Here is a 15,970-nt window from a genome sequence, read left to right on the forward strand (position 1 = left end):
TTGTGTTTAGTGCACTTTCACAGCAAATGCAGAGCGACGTAAAAGTCGTCTCATGTATGGACATGCAGATGCATGTAAGTGTATATGGAAACTGTGTTAAATGTATGAATAAGATCAAATATCGGTTGGGCATTGCTGTCTAATTATTACAGAGGCGCTATAAATGTTATTATGAATTGTGGTAAGTAAAAAAAAGCATATATTATTCAGTAAATATTAATATGCAAAATTTTGGCAAGCTGACATCAGCATTTTGTTGCTTGTGTAGTTGTAGAAAAGTTACAATTGACGTAGCGCCATCTAACGGCGTAATTGCAAGTTTTGTATTTGCACATTGTACGTTTTTTTCACTTGCGGTGACAGGAAATTATGAGCACTTACAACACATTCACAATAAATTCAAGTCGATAGTGCTATGAAATATTTCCGTCGTAATTGATAGCGATTTTAAACGACATATGTATGTATGTCGCCTTAAAATATTGTAAATTGTATTGTATTATTCATATATATGTATTTAAATATAGTTTATCGTATTTTTAATATATAATGTCGAAATAAAAATAGAATAAATATCCATTGTTATTTTCTTCTTTTATTTCCATGACTACATGACTTTCCAGCCTATTGGGAATACCATTATTAATGTATTTTGTGCATAAAAGCAACTCTGCGCTTGGAATTTCCGCGGATTTTGTAACAGTTCCGCGTAAATGTCCGCGTCGGTAGCAGTAAAATAAGTTTAATTTAAGAAAATTGTGTTAAAAATGTATAGTTATAGTGATTCGTGATGAAACTAATCAGTGTATGTGTTGTGTTTCATAATTATATGAAGTGATAACTTGGACCTTGGTGTTTCGTGTATTTTTTACAGCAACCACAGTTTAGCGCAGGAGTTGTCCTTTACAAGAGTGCTTGCAGGTACATTATATATATAGATAAATTCAAACGCATTGGTTATAATAGATTTTTGCTCTTGAATTGCAGCGGCGGCACTCCAAATATTGTTGGGAATTAAGGTCAGTGAAAATATGTTAATATTTCTTATATACATATATAACAAAGTGTAATTCATAAAATATATAGAAATTCGACAGGCTGGCACCAGGGCTCCGTTGCATATGTAGTTGTAGAAGAAATATAACTAATACAAAGTGAACACATTAACATATAGAGGCTTTAGAATAAATAAAGCACGGTATGGAATTTATGTTCAGCGTTTATACGATCAGAAAACAAGAAAGAGTGGAATTCCTACCGTACTCGTAGTTCACAGGGCGACCCGGTGCTCTGCAACAAATTTTTCAGTTTTTATCTCCAACAATTACTGAATCCTATATAATCCTTTGGTCCCAATTTTCATTCTAAGGCGCCCTGCAACGTCCATGTTAAAGAAATATAAAATTTCAATGTGTTCTTTATTCTGTGCTGCAATTGTGTTCAATGTATTTCTTCAATTTATTTGATTTCAGTTCACTATACCATTTTTATTACAATTTAGACAAATTCTTCAATTCCATAGCTTGCTATTCCACAATCGGTTTAAATAAGTTCCTTTTTCATACAATTCCAATTAGCTTATAAAGTTAAGTAAACTTAAAATGCAACTATTAGTATTTTACAAAGCGTTCACTTGTTAATACTAACGACAAGTAGCATGCTTCAGTGTAAATAGGGTAAACGTAGTTATGTACATATATTATTTATTTATTTTTATTTTAATATAATAGTTTAAAAAGTTAGTGAATTAATCGGTTTTTATTTCGTGATATGGTTTCCTGCGAGTATACACGTACGCATATACATATTTAGGTGGTTAATATATTCAAATACAATTCGATTTACAAATATTTTGATTTAATACATCTATTATTTAAATATTTCTTTGCATGTGCTGCAAGCATTTTTTTCTTAAACATAAACCTTTAATTTGCATCCTCAGTGCGCTTTGCCAACAAAAACTCGCCTCTCTTAATTTTTATTTGTGCACAATTTTTTTCAAGGCGTCTCATTCACACGCTCTCAGATAATTTCAAGTTTAATTCTTACTATATACCTTTGTTATTTCACTTCCCTGTAGCCGTGGGCTAACTTTTGAATTCAAACTTAATGCATAATTTTAGAAACTGTTAAATTCGTGCTATAATATGTATTTCTCACTGATACACAAAAAATCGGTACTTTTGGTACTTATATTTAAACACATGCATAAGCAAACATTCGTTTTTAGTTTTTTTTTTTATTTGGCTATAAGGAGTTATTTGGGTTCGTTAACGCGTCGCTTCTCATACCATAACAATTCGCTCAAATATCCTCAACATACGGTTGTTTGTCGTTGTTGCTTACTGTAAAGTGGTAAAATGCGCCGCCATGTGTTTTGTTATACAACGCAGCTAAGATGGAATTATCCTCGTTGCTGCTTCTAGCTGCTGCCTCTGCTGCAGCACTCTTACCACCCATGCAATCAGCAGCAAATGCAGTAAACTTTGCTTGCTGCCTTAAATATGTATTGTTCGCTTTAACACCGACAACATGATCGTGTAGCATATCTTCAGTACTGCTGTTTTCACAACTTTTATCAACACTTCCTCTCTTCCCGCTACCCAAACGTTGTTGGTTATTGTAAAAGAGTTTGTTGTTATATTTGTTAATTACATTATTGTTATTATTGTTGTGATAAACGTTTAAATTAATGCCATCATTTATGGCTTGTTGGCATTTTTTTGCTGTAAGAAAGTAAGAAGATGGTGAGTGAATGACTTGAAGTAAGAAAATATTTAAATGCGTCCAAGTTTGAATATTTTTATATATTAGATTAGCCATTATATCCCCAAATTGATTTTTTTTTTTTGCATTTGCAGCTTGAAGTTTAAATTTTTCTAACGTAAACAAGCTCTTTACTTTCAATTTAAACTGTAATTTTGATTTTTCTATATATTTTATATGGCCTTTTTTGAACTTTTGCAATAAATTTTATTAACCTCCTCAATAAATAAATCTACAACATTGAGGAAGTGATATTCTTATTCAAAATTTTGTCCTCTACAAAAATAATAATTTTTTTTCATAAACGCATTACTTTAAAAGTTATACGCAGTTAACGTTATGCATCAATTGTACTGTGTTCATATGGTACACCATGTCGTATGTGGAACATGTATAAATCACATGCATGAAAGCTCATGTCCATCCGAGTTTAACTGTGTATTTATAATACAGGAATGTTTTTATAAAAAAAATAATTGACAATTTTTGTAGGACACAAAATTTTGTATTAGAATATAAAATATGCAAAGTTGTAGATTTACTTGCTTAATGCAAAATATCAAAACAAAAAATAAATAAAGAATTGTCTACTGAAAAAAATAGCTTGTTTACATTGAATAGGCAAAATTTAAATTTCAGTGCATGTTTGCAAAACAAAAGCAAACAAATTAGAAAATAACGGACACACTAACACACATGTATTTGTAAATGTGTAGAATTTGGACTGACTTTTAGTGGTTCATTTTATGCACATGTATGAACAGCATGACAACAAAACAACAACAGCATGAGTATGAGCAAAAATTTAGCCAATACGAAAATGAGGTTATATTTTTTGAGAAATACAAAATTATTAATTGGCATAACAAAATTAATTCCTACAAAGGATTTATATAAAAATTGTTGTATTGCTTGCATTATATAATTAATATTTGCGGTTCACTTGCCTAAATTGGCACACAAGCGCAAGGACATTGTGTTGTTTGTTTGAAGACTTGTATGTACTTATGTATGCTCTTTGTAACTTATCAACACAAGCAGTATCTAAGGGTGCCCGCTAAATGAACTTTTAAAGCAGAGCACAGCGTAAAAGCGCGTATTGTGTAAATTGAAAAATACGCTCGGCTCGGCTTTGAGCGTCCACTCTGCGTGCAACCTAAAGTTTTAACAAGTCATTGCTAAAATACGTGAACCAATCGTTATGTTAGTCATTTCTAGTCGCCAAACAGTTAGAATAACATTATCTCAATTATGTAATTTTTGGAGCGCTTGTTCAAAAACAAAAATTATACATATATTAATAGATTGTCTAAAATTAGCATATTTAAGTATACAAAATATAAATAATTTTCACTATTGTGCTTTATTTGCAATTTCATAAATGTCGTAATTAATACGTTTAAATTTACATGGTATCTTTGCTAAAATATTTATTTGGCTAAGATTTGGTAATTTTTAGTACTGTAAAAAATAGTAATATATATTTTTAATGCTCAAATCATGAGCTAACATATATTTTATATTTATATTTTATTTGAGTAAACGTTTATAAGCATTATTTCACATACTTTTATACTGTTCTGCATAATTTGTCACATTTTTCAAAAATTTTCAACATTTATCAACTTTTTTGCCACGGCCTGTCTGCAATGGCGTATATAGTACATACATACACTCGCGTTCAAAAACTTAAGCTTACGAATCAAATATGCTGTGTATAGAAATATGTGCCAAAAGTGTTCATAATGCATATTCTCCTGTTTTAGCACAAAGTGTAATCATGCATACATTTTTATTAAATAATTTGTATGCCTTGCATTTAATTTCACAAGCAATTTCACTTCAATTTCATTTAAGTACATTTGTGCATACAAAAAAGTTGCAGTTGCAGTTGTAAACTAATCAAATAATTTGCATAAATACATATTTTACAAAAACCATTTTTACACACATACATATGTATGTATGTATGTAAAAGTAGGTATATATTTATATATTGCGTTACCAGGTATTTGAGTAGTGTTTTTAGTATTGCATCTGAGGTGGTTTGGTTGCTTGTTGCTTAAAATATAATTACTAATTTCGTATACATAAAAGCAATTATACAAATTTTAATTTATAATAGAATTATGCTAAGCGTAGGTACTCAAAGTTGCTTTAATATTGCATAGAAGCTAACAATAATCATAAATTAATACACCAAAACCTAATTCGTTGTGAATTTGAAAGTTAAAAAAAAATAATACGTTATTAGTTATAAAAAAAATTAAATTATTAAGTGAAATTCATGAATTTTCATTGCAATTTCTTTAAATATATTCGTTATAATTTGCCTTACGTCTAATATTTCGCTAAATTGTATTTGCGCTGAGCGATATGTTTATGTTTGGTCTAATTTAGATCATGTGCGACAATAAGCAACGACTAACATCCCGATTGGCGCGATGCAAGTGACCTTGATAAGTATGTTGTTGTTGGTATACAACTACTGGAGGTGCTTGCGCTTCATTTTGTTGCTGATAATTGGAAGCATTAATTACTTGCTGTTGTTGTTGTTGTTGTTGCTGTTGCCACAGCTGATCGTGCTGTTGTGTTGTGTTATAGTGTGTATTACTTGTTGTATTGGTGGTTTGATTGGTGAGATTTGCTGCGCCGTTATTGACATCTACCTGTGGTTGTTGTTGCTGTTGTATGTCCTCAGTATCCATTAGACAAGACTGTGTGCCAATTTGTGTAGAGGGGAGCGAGAAGAAATCTGTAAAACATACACACACATGTTGATAAAACACACAATACCATATGTATGTATATAAAGAAGCATGCATTCATTGAAAGCGTGTAAGCAAAAATATAGATTAAAACAAAAATATTTACAATAGCGGTAAAAATCAGCAAAAACAATATGGAGCAGAGGTTAAGAAAAATTTTCCATATTTCAGACATAGGTAATTACAATATTACTAAAGGTATTCATAACACCTTATCTTGAACTGTGCGCTGTCGCCGCGCAGTCACAGTCAGCGCTGACTCACAGCAACACAGTGCTGCAGTCAACAACGCCGTAAGCTGCGTGACCCAAATGTATAAAAATAAATGTGCTGTAAACGCAAAACCAAAAAATACACATACATAGTTGCTGAACAGCTTTTTTTTCTTTGCCGATAAAAAATTATCAACTTTTTTGCACGCGAACGTCAGCAGCGTCGGCATCGCGCTGCTGCTCTGCACATACCGGTCGCATTAAGAATGTGCGGCGCATTTTTAATTAATTAGAGAGCAATTGTGTGTCGATATGTACATATACATTTATTATAATGGCACATTTCTATATATGTATGTATATAAAAGCAAAAAGTGCAGTGCAATTTAGATAAACTGCAGAATTAATCAAACGTCAATTTTTAGCAGAACATGACAGTTGGGGTGAAAACAGTTTTTTATTTGTATTTGTATTTGTATTTGCATTTGTCAAGCTATTTTGCATTGTGACTAACAATCAATAGCGCAAGTGGAGTGTGGGGGGTGGAAGTGGTACTTAGCATTATTATGACAAGGTGGCTTGGCACATGTACTTATTTGTATATACATATGTATGTATGTATGTATGAAAGCTTAATGCAAATGGTATTAATAATACAAAAAATATTTTAATTATTATAGAAAGTGAATAGGTTATAAATACACGTGTTTATATGTAAAATTTATATGTATTTATACCCTGAATAGTATATGTATATTTAGTTTACCATGAAAATTATTGCAACCAAAAAGAAACGTGGAAGACTTTATAAACTATATAAATGATCAGCATGACGAGCTGAGTTGATTTAAACATGTCCGTCCGCTTGTATAGACGCCAACTAGTCTCTCAGTTTTTGAGATATTGATCACTATTGACCACTATTATCATTTTATTTGGAGAGATATCTTTACAAAATTCAAAATTTTATAGGGTTTATTGCCGAATCCAACGGTACAATCACCGAAGAAATATTTCAGATCGGATCACTAAAGCATATATGCACATACATATGTACATATATATGTATGTATGTATGTAGCTGTCATACAAACAGATCGACTAAAATCCAGTCTTTGTATGAAAAATTTTTTTATTGGATGAGATATCTTATCGAATTTTAACATGGATTGTTGTCTAGGGCGAACGGTATAATCTACCGAAGAAATTTTTCAGATCGGACCACTATCAAAATTAAAATAAAGATCTTTTTACCCTCTTTTACTATAAGAAATGCATATGTGTAGGGTATTATATCTTAGGTGCAGTGTAGTTAACGGTTTTCTGGTTTTGTATACATACATTTGGATTTAAATACTATTGATATACTTCCTTTACTGTATATACATACGTATGAATGTATGTACATTCACCTTTGTGGTGTGATAAATAAATCAATATCGTGCAATAATCAATAAGTCTTACTAAAACCATTTTTTTTCCTTTTATGATATGAATATCTTTTGCAAAGAAAAAAAACGTATAATACTGAAGCATGGAAAGTTATTTACTTTAAATTAACTTATAAACAGACAATCCCCACTTCTACAAAAAAAAAAAATTATTTTAACAAGTGAAGCTATCTTATCGTTTTTTAATAAAATTATGTGTCGGGCCTCCGCTATCTACTTGAAATTGTTTTTGTATTATGAACTGTGTGCGCACGACAAGTAAATAAAAAAAAACACGCGGCAAAAATTTCTATTAAATACTATTTGAGGGGGGACTTATCAAAGCCATCAACTTAAGAGTTGTTCCTACATATGCACATATATTTGTAAATATGTATGAATGTATATATGTACATATGTATGTATGTATGTAAGGTGCTGACACAATACGAATTCCCAGCCATGCATAAACGCTTGAACGAGTAATTAAAATGTTTAATATAATATAATATATGTACATACATATACATATACATATGTATGTGTAAGGTGAGTGAAATATCACGTACATACATACATATATGTATGTATGTACATACATACATATGTTTGAATGGAAATATACATACATATGTACCATTTAAAGCTATTTTTAATTTTTAAGCGAAATTTCATGATTGAACTTAGAAACAAAACCGAAACCAGAAGAATGTGAGAAATCTTAGTGTAATATATTTATATATGTATTTTAAACTAAGTTTCGTTTGAACATACATACATAAATATGTATGTACATATAATTATGTGAAATATATATTTTTTTTTATTAGTCCGGGTCAATTTTGATCAGATGTTAAGATTTGCGTTTTACTTTTAAAATTTTTAAAAAGTTTGAAATCAATGTGAGAGTTTATGCGAATTTTTTATTTCATCAATAGTTTTTGTTGGTCCCAGTCAAATTTGATCAGATGTTGAGACTTGTGAACAGTGTGAAAATTTGATCAGATGTTAAGATTTGCGTTTTACTTTACAAAAAAATTTAAATCAGTGAGAGCTTACGCGAATTTTTAGTATTTTTCTCAGTCCGGGTCAAATTTGATCAGATGCCAAGACTTGTGTTTTAGCTTCAAAATGTTTAACAAAATTTAAATCAAAGTGCGCTAATACGATATTTTTTATTTAGCAAGAAATTTCTAGTTTTTTTTCAATCCGGGTCAAATTTGATCAGCTGTTAAGATTAGTATTTTGAACAAAATTGAAATCAGTTGTGCGTATGCGCCATTCTTATTGCTTGTTGGGTTATTTGTTGCCTATTCATTTAAGAAACGCTATTGGTGTATACTTTGTTTCGGCCTTGCTAGACTAGCGGCTAGCAAACCATTAGGCAATATGCCGTTGTAACATAAAGCACCTACAACGTGGATTATATTAAATGTAATGCTAGTAATTTTCCACAACACAAATATAGAAAATGTAAATAGATAAGGCAAACATTGAGCAACAAATTTTAGTTGAAGGAAAAGTAAAATGTATAAATTATGGCAGCGTGTTTAAATGAAAAAGGAGAAAACTTAATATAAAAAATAAAAATATTTCTTTTCAAAAAAAGTAGTATACGCGCACACTCAATTTTTTTTCAAACTAAATCACAAATCTTAACATTTGATCAAATTTGACCCGGACTGACAAAAAAAAAAAAAAAAACATTAACGATATTAATGTTTACTAAAATATTATGCATCTTTACACTCTTTATACCTTGAACAGGGTATATTATCTCCCAAGAAAAAAATCGGACAACTACAAAAATTCACAACCAATATACATATGTAATAATAACCTGTTTTTTTAATTGCATTTTATAATTTTTTTAATTTATATAATTTAAAATAAAAAAAATTGATTAATAAAATTGACATTCAAACGTGTGAAAATGTAATTTAATTAAGTTTAGCGCTACTCTTAATGGAATTCAAACACACTACTATTTTTATATACAAACATATGTACATATGGATGTACATACTACATACATATATATGTTTATAGTTCACACACTTGACCTCTAAATTAACGCAAAAAATAAACATTTCTTCAAGTTCTCCCACAATTACAAAAACAATAGGAATACAAAAACAACTAGCCGTTGCAAGAAACACGTACAACAAAATGAAATCAGATATAAACACAAGCCATGGAAAGCAAACAAAAAAATCCAATAAGAATAACAACAATACGTAGCAAGCAAAATACAAGATAAAAACAAAATCAAACAAAAGTCATAAATAAAGAAAAGAAAAAGAATAAGGTGAATGAAATTACCATTACAATACTGCGCGGCAGCATAGTCATCGTCGTAGCGGCAGCGCTTGGGCGCGCAACCATCCAAACCGGCAACTGCGACGTCGCGTATGCCAACGCCGCTGTCGCAACCGTTGAGCAATGCACAGTTGGCGTAATCATCGTCGCTCACAAAGTAGCGCTTCTTGCGGCGCTGTGTGGCAGCTAGATCGCTGCCAAATGCAGCAGCTGCGCCAGCAGTTGCAACGCTAACATCCATGCCCGTGTGCACCATCGGCAGCATGCCATTGACATCATTTGCATTTGGCACACATGTGTTGTTATTATTATTGTTGTTGTTATTAATATTCGTATTATTGGCGTCGTGTGTAATGCCGTTGTGCTGGTAGTTGTCACCCAGTTCATGGGCTGCATTCACATAGGAGAATCCATAATAACCGTTGGAGGAAATGTGTGACACAGGCGAAATGCCTGTGTCGGCGGGGTTCAAGCGCTGCTGCACCACACGTGGATTAAACATGTCCATGTGCCGAGAATTGACCGGCAATTCACCATTACCAATGACTGCGCCGCCACCATGTGCCCAGCACTCAAAGTTCGTCAGCACCATTTTCGATTTTCCCACAATAAGCACAAAGTATGTAGCAGAAATCTATGAACTGTACAAGTCCAAAAAGTGAAGTCAGCAATATAGCGTATATATGAATTGACGCAGCTGCGTTGTTGATGGAAAATTCCCAAAAAAATGTGCAAGGCTTCCTCTTCCCTCCAAATTTGTGTACTACTGTACCGCACGTTAATTCTATAAAAGACACAAGAGTGCATAAAAAACAATTATACGCTAATACTTATAAGTAGAAAATTAAAACAAAAATATTCAACAACGATTAATTGCTTTATTTTTGGCCGTTGACTTCGTTTATTATTATTTTTTCTCACACAATATTGTTGTTGTTCTGTCTCGGCTACTTTGGCAATTAATTGATGTCAACGACGCTGACGCGAGCTTCGTAATCAAAAACACACCGCGTATACCGCTACCAATATCGCCGGTTCCCCCACCATTTATTTACATATGTACATACACTTGCCAGCACTTACAAACATACACAAACACACTTGCACTCAACTCTTTGCTATTCACATCCAGCCGCTGGTCATGCGGCCCATTTGAAATTACATTATTAAATCATTTCAGAAGTAAAAACACGTTGATGCTGATGGCAGCAGTTAAAAATAAATATATATTAATAAGAAAGGCACGAATACGCTCAATACCAGTTGGAATTGGAAAAAATCCATTTATTTACTTTTTACCGTCTCCTTTCCTAAGCGTCTTCTCTACACAAAGTGCACACACTAGCAAACAAACAGATATCCGGCTGCGGGACGCGTTCGGGAGGTGTGTATATGTGTATGTAGTCGGTTCCCAATAGGTTTTTACACGTTTCTCTTACCTTTAGACGTTTTTTCCGTTTCAAAATACTTGTTGTAACACGTTTATTTGTTGAGGAAAACAACCACTCGCGACGACTTTTCAAATTTCACTGAATTGTTTGGTTTCCAATTTGACGGCGAATTGTATGAAAGCAAAGTGTGACCAACACAGGGTTGCATTTATGGATATAACTAAAATTTTTGTGTAGACAGAGTTTTTTCATTTATTAATACAAAATTTACAGCTGTGCATTAAATTTATAAATTGAAATTAATTTAATAATTGATATATTGAAAATCCAATAAAAATTCGGAGCGAAGTTATTTAAGTAAAAATTGTAAATTGTCGAATTTCATTTTATAATAATAATTTTAATAATAATTAATTTAATTTTTTTAGACTAAAAAATATAAATTGGAAAACCTTTAATAATTTCTTATTTGACGGAAGCATTGCCTGCACGTGGCAGAACATGTACTACTGCGCCATCTACTGGTGTAAATATGCAATAAATTGAAATATATGTAAGTGGTTATTGGCTTTGCTGTTTCCTTTGTGGTTGTGAATCGCGAAGATAGGGAGCTATTTTAAGAATTTCAAGTGTTACTAAATTGTTAGTAAAAATTTTGCATACTTTAAGGAAGTTCATCAAATTTGTGCGAATTTGTTGTGTGATTTAATAATACGGATAATATTTGTATCACATATTTTTTGCTTACTTTTATAGATCAGCCTTACGAATTTTATAGTTCAAAAACTTAGGATTCTTCTTCTTCTTTATTGGATTTGAAATTAAAAAATGAAAAAAAGTTCTAGCTTAAAACAGTAGAACACAAAGTACACAAACGCGGAAGAATTTCAATTTTAAAATAATTAATTTTTTTTTAATTCTTAATTATCTACATGATTAGGTTAAATTTTTTTAATATCCAGGATTGGAATTAATTTTTAAAATTTTTTAATTAATTTAATTTTTCAAATTACTTATTATATTGAATTGGGATTAAAAAATAAAAACAAAACTCATTTTTAATTAAAACTAAATTTAATTAAAGAATAATAATTAAAAAATTTCAATTAATTCATTTTTTCAATTTAAATGCCGTATATTTGATTAATTTTATTTCAATCCGCTATTTGAGATTACAATTTTTATCTAACCGATATTTGGATTATAAAAAATAAAAATTTATTAACTAAAATTTCTTTTTAGTCCAGTACTTGCGATTAAAAATTAAGAAAATAAGAAACAATTAAGTTTAATTAATTAATAATTAATTGGAATTATTTTTTAATAAATTATTTACAATTGAATTTAAAAAAATAAAGAAATATTTTTTAAATAAAACTACTATTAAATAATTTAAAATGTATTTTTTTTATTTTATTACCGTGCTTTTGATTAATTTTATTTTAGTCCGGTATTTGGTATTAATATTTTATTTCTAGCTGATGTTTGCAGTTCAAAAAATATAAAATTTAATTAATTAAAAAATGCAAAATTAAATTTAGTTACAATCAATTAATTAAAAAATTTAAATAAATTTAAAATTAATTAATTATAAGACTGAAATTAATTATGAAAAAATAATAATTTGGATTAAATTTTACTTCGGTGTTTGGGGAAAAATTTAAAAAATCAATTAATTTTAATTAATTAATAATTTATTGGAATTAGTTTTTTTAAATTAATCATTTTTAATTGAATTAGAATTTAAAATAATAAAGAAATGTTTTTAATTATATTATTTTTTAGTTAAAATTAAATAATAACAATTCAAAACTATTTTTTTTTTAATTTTGATACCGTATTTTTGAATGATTTTTATTATAGATACTTGGAGTAAAAAAAAATAAAAATTTATTAATTAAAAAATTTAAATTAATTATTAAAAAAAATAGATGGGATCAAATTTTTTAATCCGCTATTTGGGATTAAAATATAAAAAAATCTATTAATTTAAATTAATTAATTATTAATTGGAATTATTATTTATTTGTAAATTAATATATTTTTAATTGAATTGGAATTAAAACACTAAAATAATTTTTTGGTTAAAATTACTTAATAAAAAACTTTAAATTATTTAAAATTAATGAATTCAAAAATTATTTTTTATATTTTTAATTAAAAAATTTTAATTAAATATTTTCTATCCGGTATTTTTTTCATTAATTGAAATAATTTTTTTAAATTATTTAATTTTTAATTGAATTGGAATTTAAAAAAAAGTAAATATTGTTTAATTAAAATTAAAAAATTAAAAAAACAATTAATTATACATAATTAGTTAATTAAAATTAATACATTAAAAAAATAATTTTTAATTAAAATTAAAAAATTTAAAAATATAATTTTTAATTAAACATAATTAATAAATTAAAAATTTTTTTTCTTATATTTAAACCCCGTATTTGGTATTAAATTTTTTTTAATCTTGTATTTTGCATAAAATTTCTTTCTATCCGGTTTTGGATTAAGAAATAAAAAAATAAATCAATAATGTTAATTCAGTTATTTTTATTGCATTATTTGCAACCTTGATATATATACATATGTATGTACATATACATATATGTAGATGCATAAGTATGCGATTCGTGGTTTTCCTGCTTTCGAATATGATGTCTCTAAATTTAGAATTCTCCAAAATCCTAATTATATACATAGATACATATACTTCTATATCGAAAAGTAGCCACAATATTTCCCATCTGTGCTAATTGAAGCATTTTATACCTTCCGATAACAAGTAGCAATAACAACAACTATGTACTCAGCAGGAGCACTTTTAGTGGCCTAGTCCATACATTTCCGGTATCATTTGTTTATATGGCAAACAAAATATCGTCGGCTCGTTACAGTGGCGGCAGCATTGCTAATGCAACAATAAAGCACACACAAACAAGGAAAGGAAGGAGCATTTACAATATCATTTGTGTTATCTTGCAGCGTCAATTGCCTTTTATCAGTATTATATAATGTTGGAAACAAGAAAAAAATGTGTGTGCCCCTTATTAATCGCATTACAAAATTAATGACAAAACAATGTGGCAAACATACAAATAAATATATATCTAGATCTATACATAGTACTTATGTATATGTGAAGATACTCACTGGGTCAGCGCAGCCTAAATTCTTTGTACATTTGAAATAATTGTATCATAAAGGAATCTCGCACAATTATAGCAGAAAGGTATTGGATGTCATTGCTTTACTTATTATTAGAGAATTCCTTTGTGCATGATTCACCTTTGAAGTATGCTGCATGTCCTTCTTGAATGGGTAACGCAAAGCGGGATGTCCTTCCGCCTTTCGTTAGAAACAAATGCAATTTTCGGAAGTGCAAATTTTTACGCCAAATTAAGTCTAACAACCGGCATACGTAGAACCCAGTGGGGGTGTTGTTAAAAGGTGGCATTAGGTTTTTAGAAATATTTCAAGGTTTTTGGCGAGTCGATAAGTGTGGGAATGTTGAGATACCAAAGCAGTTTTTGGTTTATACTGATTCTTATGAAAATACTTATATGAAAATATATGCTTTTAATCTTCAAATTAGTAAAAAAAAACTTTAAATTCCTTGAAATTTTCTGTTTTTGTAGATTACATAAAAATAACAATTAATTAATTAAAAAAATTTAATTAATTTTAAATTAAAATCAATTAACTACAGAATTGAAATTAACTACTTAAAAAAATAATTTACACTAAAAAAATCAATTAGATTTAATTAATTAATTTTATTTAATTTGAATTATTATATTTTAATTAAATCGGAATTTAAAAAAATGTAATTAGAAACTAAAATTATTTTTAGTTAAAATTAATTAATCAAAATTATTATTTTACAAAATTTTAATTACAAAAATTATTATTTTTTAATTTTAACCCCGTATTTCGGATTATTAATTTTTTTAATTCGGTATTTTAAATAAAATTTTCTTTGAATTTAATTAATTAAAAAATAATTGAGATTAATTTTTTAATCCAATTTAATTTTAATTTGAATTATTATTTTTTAATTAATTAATTTTTAATTGAATCGGAATTTAAAAAAAATGTAATTAGAAACTAAAATTATTTTTAGTTAAAATTATTTAATCAAAATTATTATTTTACAAAATTTTAATTACAAAAATTATTTTTTTTTTAATTTAACCCCGTATTTCGGATTATTAATTTTGTAATTCGGTATTTTAAATAAAATTTTCTTTGAATTTAATTAATTAAAAAATAATTGAGATTAATTTTTTAATCCAATTTAATTTTAATTTGAATTATTATTTTCAATTAATTAATTTTTAATTGAATCGGAATTTAAAAAATGTAATTAGAAACTAAAATTATTTTTAGTTAAAATTAATAAAAAATTATTATTTTACAAAATTTTAATTACAAAAATTATTATTTTTTAATTTTAACCCCGTATTTCGGATTATTAATTTTTTAATTCGGTATTTTAAATTCAATTTTTTTGAATTTAATTAATTTAAAAAATAATTGAGATTAATTTTTTTAGTCCAGTATTTGGGTAATTCTATCAGATCATGGTATAATTTTTATTTAAGCAAAACAACCTGAATATAATATAACTCATAGATTCGGCGTCGCTTCTATATCGCTATGTTTGCTCTACATTTGAGTCTTATTATATTATTATAAGTATTGGAAAACCCGTTGACGCAAGTGTAATGGGTCAACGGAGATTAATTTGAGGGGTACAACATAGATTTTGAAGAATAAATTAAGAATTTTAAAATTATGAACAAATTCTTACTATTTTTTGCTCATAGCAGAATTATTGTGTATATTTTGTAGGATCTCTGACATTTCTTTCTTTCTACCTGTTCGAACATCTCAGGTTCTAGAGATAATGTTTGCCTTGAATTGTTTAGAAATAGAAAATTTATCGCCCTTCCAAGAAAAGAAAGTGCGAGGAACTAGCCATTAAGCTTAAGTAACTTATACACATACAACAATAAAAATATATAAATATAAAACACTTTTTTTCTAAGAATTTAGTATAATTTTCTCATATATGTACATATGTA

At 28.4% G+C, this 15,970-nt stretch overlaps 1 protein-coding gene across 1 annotated transcript; it reads right to left on the reverse strand.

Annotated features, from left to right (window-relative positions):
* Window positions 1-1,412: 1,412 nt before the first annotated feature.
* LOC126761144 (putative uncharacterized protein DDB_G0277255) lies at window positions 1,413-11,037 on the reverse strand. Its single transcript, XM_050477096.1, has 4 exons — window positions 10,935-11,037; window positions 9,499-10,279; window positions 5,381-5,521; window positions 1,413-2,726 (listed from the first exon to the last, which is right to left on the reverse strand). Exons 2-4 carry the CDS (start codon window positions 10,085-10,087, stop codon window positions 2,305-2,307), a joined length of 1,152 nt encoding a protein of 383 aa, XP_050333053.1. The 5' UTR covers window positions 10,088-10,279; window positions 10,935-11,037; the 3' UTR covers window positions 1,413-2,304.
* Between the last annotated feature and the right edge of the window lie 4,933 nt (window positions 11,038-15,970).

This window comes from Bactrocera neohumeralis, chromosome 6 (genome assembly GCF_024586455.1).
Source record: "Bactrocera neohumeralis isolate Rockhampton chromosome 6, APGP_CSIRO_Bneo_wtdbg2-racon-allhic-juicebox.fasta_v2, whole genome shotgun sequence".
Lineage (NCBI taxonomy): Eukaryota > Metazoa > Arthropoda > Insecta > Diptera > Tephritidae > Bactrocera > Bactrocera neohumeralis.

Bases quoted from the DNA above. Each gene is read 5' to 3' on its own strand.
- LOC126761144 (XM_050477096.1), bottom strand. From the start codon at position 10,087: ATGGTGCTGACGAACTTTGAGTGCTGGGCACATGGTGGCGGCGCAGTC. The intron at 5,522-9,498 runs GTAATTTCATTC...TATGTTTTACAG, and splicing joins TGCCGCGCAGTATTGTAATG to ATTTCTTCTCGCTCCCCTCT. The intron at 2,727-5,380 runs GTAATACACACT...ACTTTCTTACAG, and splicing joins TCAAACCACCAATACAACAA to CAAAAAAATGCCAACAAGCC.